Consider the following 8,291-nt stretch of genomic DNA (forward strand, 5'->3'; position numbering starts at 1 on the left):
TTAAAATGAAACGTTTTTCAGAAATACATGGTGAAAATAAATTTGTGAAGTGGCATGGAAATATGGAAGGGGAAAATAGAAATCAATGTGCATGAATACCTTCAATCATTTCATTATGAAGGTTTTCTGTTATGTTCCTTTAACAATGACTCAGTCCTTCAAAGTTGTTTCAACAAGTTACACTGCCAACTACTTTGACTTTTTGCCATATGCCACCTTATAAAATCCGCCACTTGTGAAGTTTTCTGTTTAACCAAAAGGTTAATGCACAAAATGTCACCTGGCCTGCTGTCTTCTAAAAAAACATTATCCTCTAAGCTTTCAGTGGTTGTCTCATGATTCATCTTGCAAGTACACAAGGCATTTTGGGCTAAATTTGCTGTTGATGCTGGTGCAGTTTGATTCCCAATTACCTTTTGAGCGACTGACTGCAGCTGCTCGCGATAAATAAGGGAGACAATGTTCTCTTTCACTAATGTGAACCAACACGTTCCAAGTCAGTGGAATTTTATTCCTAGCCAAATAGATTCAAGATCACAATTGAACAAAGTTCTGCAAAAGGATGAAACAAGAGAGAAGAGTACACATGCAATGTACGAGTATAGACGTGGCCTGTGCATTTGTTCCAGTTCTGCTGTTCATCATTTTGTTTGTTGCCCTCTGGGAACACAAAGAATCTTAGAAACAGCAATCAATGCAACCGGGATTCCACTCAATAAGTCTTTAACTTTAAGTCTTTCTACATCTTTTCTTTCTGTGGTTTCGCTGACTGTGAGAGAAAAAATATTACATGCCCTGACCTAACCTTAACCGCATTGATATAAACTATAGAGCCAGTAATGTTTTTTTTCCATATATACATCACAATAGATTAGTTGAAAAGCTCAGATCATACGTTTCATAGTCGCCAGTAGCCAGCATTATTATTCAGGAGGTATTGATGTGGTACTGATTAATTAATTTAAATAAAAAAAAAAAAAACAGGGTTGGACTACTGGCCCAGAGGAAACTGAGGGTAAACTAGGACAAACATGATGATCTGCTTGAGGTATTTTCTTATTTATCCTAATGGCCATTGCGGAAACTGGAGAAGGGGAAAGTCATGCCGAGAGGTGTTCAACATTCAGTATAATTAGATCAGTGGTAAAGGGAATGATTATCTTTATCATCATCGGTGCACTCTTGTGGCAATATAATTATGTCGACATTAAAGAGTGCCTGCCCAACAGAACGGGGCTGATAATTTCCTTCCACAGACCTCCGGTGAGCCGAGCATCCACTCATGACCACCTCCAATCTAAAGCCCGTTTATGACAGGGACGTTATCGAAGGCTAACGTTTTATACGCTGAACTAATCAAAACAAATTGGCCACTACAAAGCAGATAAGTAATGCATGAGTTCCACTGCGCCAAACCACGATTTAAACACGGAAGACATCTTCCACATTAACCTCAGGGTAAATTGACAAAATATTTTTTAAGCTCCCTACCCTTTAGCATTACAAAGTAAGTACAATAAAAAAAAAAAAAATTCAATCTGTTTTGCTTGATCATACATACAACACTCAGAATGAAAAAAGCCCATGCAGGATGTTCCAAGACTTTACCTCACTCATCCGGGTGATGATGACCATGTTGATAATGATGATGGGAAGGATGAGCATGATGGTAATAATGAGCATCATGGTAGCGAGGACAACAAAAAGGATGTCGTTACGATGTCTTAGTTACAGAGTGGAGATCACTGTGGAAGGAGTAGATTCACATTATATTGTGCAAATGTTAACTTTTCTTTCCATAAACCCCCCAAACTCTTCTGAAAATGCAAAAGATTCATAATATGTTTTCAGGGCAGTGCCAGTGCCCCTATTGCCCCCCCCACACACACACACACCTTTGATCCATCAGTGCAAGAGACCAACAGAAATCTGATCTAAAGCAATGCAGCATGCAGATAAAAGCTTGTGTGGACCATTTAGGGCTTAAAGCTGTGTTCCCGTCATGCATCGATTGGCTACCACAATCTGGCGCGATTACTCTGCTAGTATGGTTCATTTGGTTGAGTGTAAACACAATCATCAAAAACACTGAAAGACACCAGTTGCAATTGGTGCGAGTCGTTTTACTTGAACTTGAGCGTAAACACGGCACGGGGCCAGGTCCACTTTCTGAACATACTTTCACTGACCTGCCAATGAGAAGAAACTCTCCCACCAGTCCTTGGCGCCTCACAGCCATGAGGATATTGCGGACGGTCATGCCTTCACAGAAGCAAGCCACCACCCTGGCCTTGGGCAGGTGAGCCTTCAGCCTTTCCACCAATCGATCGAAGCTCTGCTCTCCGGCATTGCTCCAGATTTTGCCTTAAGAGAAATCGCACAGCCAGTAATACTTGCCAGTCATTTGCGTTGCATTTTGTTTTTAAAGTCAGCTTTTCTACTTTACGGTTTCAATTTTCAACTCTCATAAGTGTTTGGGTTGTAATGCTGCACAGATAATATTTGCATTACAAAGATATCATTTGCTTCGGTGTTCATATCTTACCAGAATGAGCGATGCAAATGCCCTCTTTTGCCGCCATGTCTTTGAAGGCTTCCATCCCACTTTCGCCATAGTTGCCTAGGAAGACAAAAAAGGTTTGAATGAGACACAACTCACAGGAAGACATGGTGAAGACATCCCGACCCAGTTCCCTGACTCGTCTGCCATAGCACAATTTATTAATCTCATTTGTGTCAGAGAAACTGTCTCCCCACTCTGGCACTCGTTTCGTTGCCAAAGAAAGTGGGTGACCTGGAATTTATGTAAATGAAAGTGTTGTACACACTGGCAAAGAATATGATAGGATTTCCCAGCCTAAAATCTCCCTCTTTCCCTTTCATCTCACTATTTTATGGGCTCATTGAAGAAAACACCAGAAAGTCAACCCTCCACCGGGGCAGCTCTGTAATCAATAACAGAATGTGATCTCAAATTCGCCGCCCTCATCTGTGATCTAACGAAGATGTGACGAACAAATATGGCCAGAAATAGTGTGTGTTTGTGTGTGTGTGTGTTTAAGTCTGGTTTAAAAAAAAAAAAAAAAACAGGCAGCAGATCATGGTATTTGTGTGTGTTTGGTGGGGGGTGCACATGCAGGGGTCCACATGCAGGGGTCCACGGCAATGACGAGTGTGTCAGAGCTAAGTATAAATTCCTGTAATTAGTCTCTCAGTGAGAAGACCAGGGGACAGATGGTGCAGACCATGACACACACACAGACACAGAGAGAGAGAGAGTTTAAGTCATGAGAATCGATAAAGCTTGTAACCTACTTCACTCGGGTCTCAACAGGGATTTATGTGAGAGACATCTTTTTCACAGAGTCCCCCATGTAATTCTTTCTGGCTTTGAACCGTTTCTCTACATGTGTGCACTCCATTTCTGCTACAGGCAATATTTTCCAATGATGCCTCATTTTTAGTCATTCCCACTCTTATATTCAGGGAAACTTCATTCACTTTTCCTCGCACAAAAATATATATTTATATATTTCTTTTTTAGTACAGTCAAAATTGTCAATGCAGTCCACATCCCATCCACAATCTGCCTGAGGAGCTGCACTTAACAAATCTTAACATGCGACTTCCTCAAGGCTGACTGTGTTTTTTTTTTTGTTTTTTTTGTTACGAGAGGCAGATTCTTTGGGACCCGTTTCCGCAGAGATCCTTCCTTCCCCCACCCTCCCACTTCTTTCCTTCCTCTATCCCTCTCAATTACTACTCTCATCCTCTTGTCACATCATGCCTGCTATTCCCCATTTTAAACATGCTTCTCTCTCTCTGCTCCTTGGCCCTCATCTCCTTTCGCTCCCTGTCTATGCTTCACCATGGGGAGGGGGGGGGCAGCATGTCGTAAACATGTACTTGTCCTCCACCGGGTTTCCTTGAATTCTTCGAGGCTCGCATAACATCTTGAGTTACATGTACATACTGTAGCTTTCAGACGAAATCCCAAAAGAGGCACATGGGCTCAATGACTTATAAACAGCTTTGTGGTAATCTTGAACTGGTTATGGCCACGCTTTCCTACAGTAACAGATGATCATCACTCTCCCTGAAGAAAAACAATGGTATAAAATGCATCGTAGTTTAAGAGTGAGTTCTCACAACATAGATACATTTTATGTAGTCCTGCAACAAAAGCTCATTAAAAGTGAGTACTTATTAAAGAGATATTGCCTTGACACTGAAGCTCACTTTCAATCTATAGCCCGGGGCTGCACAGCCAAAGTGTAGGGTAGAATCGACACAGATTCTGTCAGTGTGCCTGAAGATTCATTATCATCATTTTCTACGCAACACGTTCCATTTCCATCAGCTTTTGTGGCTGAATGAAAGCCAATAAGCTCAAATAAAGCAGCAATAAACAGTAGGCAGACAGCTTGATTTATGGGGGTATCGATCAATTTCTGTTGAATCACACTTGGGTGATGTGTCAAATTTGATATCAATGAAACCCAATGAGGTGAATTGCCCAAGCAGAGAGAGAAATAATTGAGGCTCAATTCAATAGTGAAGAAAAAATGATAACTAACTGAAACAAGTAGGTTGTCAAGAGTGATCAGAATGTGACCTATTGGACATTCACTTTGTTGTTCTGTTCCACATAGTAGCACAATAAATGAAGTAAATTCTGATAAATCCAGTTTCTATGGCAACGTGGGCATATTAACTGTACTGTAGGGCTGTAAGTTTTAGATAAAGGGGAAAAATAGGATCCAAATTGGTCTCAATAAATTTTAACGTCTCAATTTTTGTCTAACAAGTAGCACCTTTAAAAAAATAAAAAAAAAACTACCACGCACCAGAAAGGCAGGAATTCTCTTCCCATGTGGTACAATGAAATATATATTGTATCTTTTCTTATCCTATGTGTCTTTTATAGTATATATTTTTTTATTTTATTGCTAATTATGGATTGGAGGAAGACAAAGGAATGAATGATGCAAAATTAACAGTTCTTATATGTACCATAAATGGAAACAAAATATTATCACTGCCACCATTCAGATATTTTATATTCTAATTGTATTCCTCACTGCCTCTAACGTATCCTTAAGACATCTGCTAAATGCTAATGCTGAGGGTGAATCTGTGTGAATACTCAACCCCACTCTGCTGTACTTACTGTACACCCTTTTATCTATCTCAAGCAATCAACTTATGACAACTACATGTACACACTTTCACACACACACACACGCACGCACACACGCACACACGCGCACACACGCACACACGCACGCACACACGTATCATTGCTTTTTCCATGTTCCATTCCTCCCTCATCCTTGTTTCACTACCCCCACCCTAAATGTAAATGCTTCCCTCGCTCTTTTTACATTTCTTGCCATCTTTCCCACACCCTCCCACTCTCTCTGTGATTTTATTTCCGAAAACAACACCCGACCTTGAATATCCATTTCAAGGTCAATAGGCAGGTCGTAACCGACACATAGCCTATACACACCTGCAGAAAACAAGTCCCCTCAGACACAAACAAGATCTTATACACAGGAATACAATCACATGCATGCACACACACGCATAAATTCTTCTTCCCAGCAAACCATAAGAAAGGAAAATATTCCAGAGCCAAGCAATGTTCCAAGCTTTGTAGTTTTGTGTTTTCAACTATACAAGTTAAATAAATCGACTGTCAAATATCAGAAACGACCAACTAAAAATCAATAGCCAGCTGTGGGACCCATTACTTATCATGACCAGAAAATATCTTCAAATATTAAAGCTAGTATTCACAGGCTGCATCACCTAGATGAGAGGAACATCTATAATATTTCAAGAAAACAATCAAAGAGGGCTGAGTTAATGTTCAGTTGTCAAAATGTATCACATCGCAGACAAAATCCATGTTATTGCTTGGACACGTCCCAGTCAGGAAAATGGCTTCCTGATCAATATTCTGAATTGATCAGAAATGTTTGGCTGCAAGCCATACAGCACTGTTAATCTGTCTTAAACTCTTCTCAATCCTCCTGAACACTGCCACCACAATATCCTGGAGGGCACATAACACACAGAAATGTCTAGAAGTAGTAAGTAATATTTGGTGGTTGCATAAGTGTGACCATGCTCCTATCCGGTGATTTGTTCATTCTAATTCATATGATGTAGTCAACTTGTTTCACATCAAAAGTCACGGCCAAAAGTGGAAACGTTTGCTGTGGAAGAACTCCATCACACCAAAATGCTGTTATTTTCTTCCGCTCTAATCAAAATCCAATTGAAAATCTGTGTGATAACCTGAGTGCAGTTATTTATCTTTGGATCTCAATACTTGGGCATCATCAGAGAACCAGAGAATGGAAAAGCAGAAGGATCTGTGTCTTAGATACTCAAGTTCAAGTTGAAAAGGGCGTAGAGAATTCCAGAACGCATTGGATGTTGTACCTTCAGTGTTGATGGCTGACACATAGCTCCAGTTGTATCTCTTGACGATGTCCACCATCGCCCTTGCCTGTTGGGCATCTGATGGCACCACCCGCATGAAGTACTTGTAAAGACTCTGTAAAAGTAGAGACATAATGTTGAAAAGCCCCACAATGTTATTTATTAGCAAAGACTCAGTACACTATGTCTCACCTTGTCACTAAGATCCATACTAGTGGCAGAGTAGGCAATTTGCGGTATATTGAACAGCTGTAGAAGGTTCTGGACCTGGATCGCAACTGAGCTCGACCCTGGCCCGATTAAACCCACAATGGGTTTTTTCCCTCGCATGGGAGTGGCAGAGGGGTCGGCGCACTTCATGGCTCCACCCCCGCCGCCTCCTCCCCAAGGGCTTCCTCCCCCCCATTCCTCTGCCTCGTCGGACGATACCAGCGAATCCCGTATAAATTCGATGCTCTGCTCCAGAGCCACGGCCGAGTGCCAACAGGAGTCGCGGATCTCACATCCGAGGGTGATGTTGGGAAGGATGAGAGGGTCTGCATTGATGCGGTCCAGGGTGTGCATCATGGCCTCCACCCGCTGGATACCGTACTGCTCTCGAACCGCCCCGCACTTACGTTCATGAACCTGAACAAGAAGGAATAGGGATTCATAACAAAGGGCAGGAAATCTTGCAAACATGGTCAATATTTATTCCTTTCACACATATTATTTTATATGTGCATTACAATGTAAAAGATGTGAAATATTCCAAAAGCAACCTTGTCTGCAGGAGGCTGATGATGCACAGAGAACAACGCTCCAATTATGATGTCTCCAGGGATGTGGGCTACAACTCGCCGTTCGCTTGACTGTGCCGAGTCCGTTTGCTCAAGAGCCGCCCAAACAAAGATGAGGAGTAGCCACACAATCATCTTGCTCTGTTTATTTATCCCAAAGTGAAATTCAAAAGTTGTTGTCACAGGTTACCAGTTGTCCTGCAAACAGTTTTCCTGGCCATAACAACTCATTCTTTTCTTCTGTCTTCAGATTTCAACGTGGGGCAGTCACCATAACAGAGAAAGGATCTGCAGTGCGACTTGAGAAATTTAGCAGAGAGTCTTGACTGCCTTTTAATAAATGGTCAAAGTCCAGAGGGAGAGCCAGCGTCCAAAGTAGGTTGCAGCAGACAGACATGTTCACATGAACCTGGAAGACAGAGGGGGGGGGTCAATCTTACACACTGCAGCTGCTACAGGACACCCACGAACACATGAAATCAATGCATAATATACATCTTTCGCTTAATGAGGCTCTGTGGCAAATTATGTTAGGGGCGTCAAAACTAATTGATTAGTTGAAAACAAAACGATTATCACATTAATGGCCTCGTATTTTAATAATCGAGTAATCATTTAGAGACACTTTATTTTCTGAAGATCCAAATCTTCTCTACTCCTTCGTGAAAGCAAATTGTTTTATCTTTTGTGTTTAATCGAAATAAGGCACTTGCAAACGCATGCTTTTACTTTGGAAAACAATGACCAACAATCTCGTGAAAAATTGCTTAACTATTGCTTAGTTGTTCTTTAATCACTAAATAATTTTAAATATGGGCGGCTCGGTGGCGCACTGGGTAGCACGTCCGCCTCACAGTTAGGAGGGAGTGGGTTCAATTCCACCTCCGGCCCTCCCTGTGTGGAGTTTACATGTTCTCCCTGTGTCCGTGTGGGTTTTCTCTGGGCACTCCGGCTTCCTCCCATATCCCAAAAACATGCTCGGTAGGCCGACTGAAGACTCTAAATTGTCCCTTGGGGACAAAGCGGTTCAGAAAAGGATAATTTCAAATAAAGAAAACG

The 8,291-nt window shown here is 41.6% G+C and overlaps 1 protein-coding gene across 1 annotated transcript in view; it reads right to left on the reverse strand.

The window, feature by feature from the left end:
• Positions 1-7,367, reverse strand: part of grm5b (glutamate receptor, metabotropic 5b) — a 27,207-nt gene extending 19,840 nt beyond the window's left edge. Inside the window, exons 1-5 of the mRNA XM_085916417.1 lie at positions 7,215-7,367; positions 6,646-7,080; positions 6,454-6,568; positions 2,546-2,620; positions 2,190-2,364 (exon numbers count right to left, since the gene is read on the reverse strand). Coding sequence (XP_085772543.1) covers positions 2,190-2,364; positions 2,546-2,620; positions 6,454-6,568; positions 6,646-7,080; positions 7,215-7,367 — 953 coding nt within the window. The remainder of the gene's footprint in view (positions 1-2,189; positions 2,365-2,545; positions 2,621-6,453; positions 6,569-6,645; positions 7,081-7,214) is intronic.
• Positions 7,368-8,291: the final 924 nt, after the last annotated feature.

This window comes from Syngnathus leptorhynchus, chromosome 7 (genome assembly GCF_054491065.1).
Source record: "Syngnathus leptorhynchus isolate UIUO chromosome 7, UIUO_Slep, whole genome shotgun sequence".
In the NCBI taxonomy this organism is placed as follows: Eukaryota; Metazoa; Chordata; class Actinopteri; order Syngnathiformes; family Syngnathidae; genus Syngnathus; species Syngnathus leptorhynchus.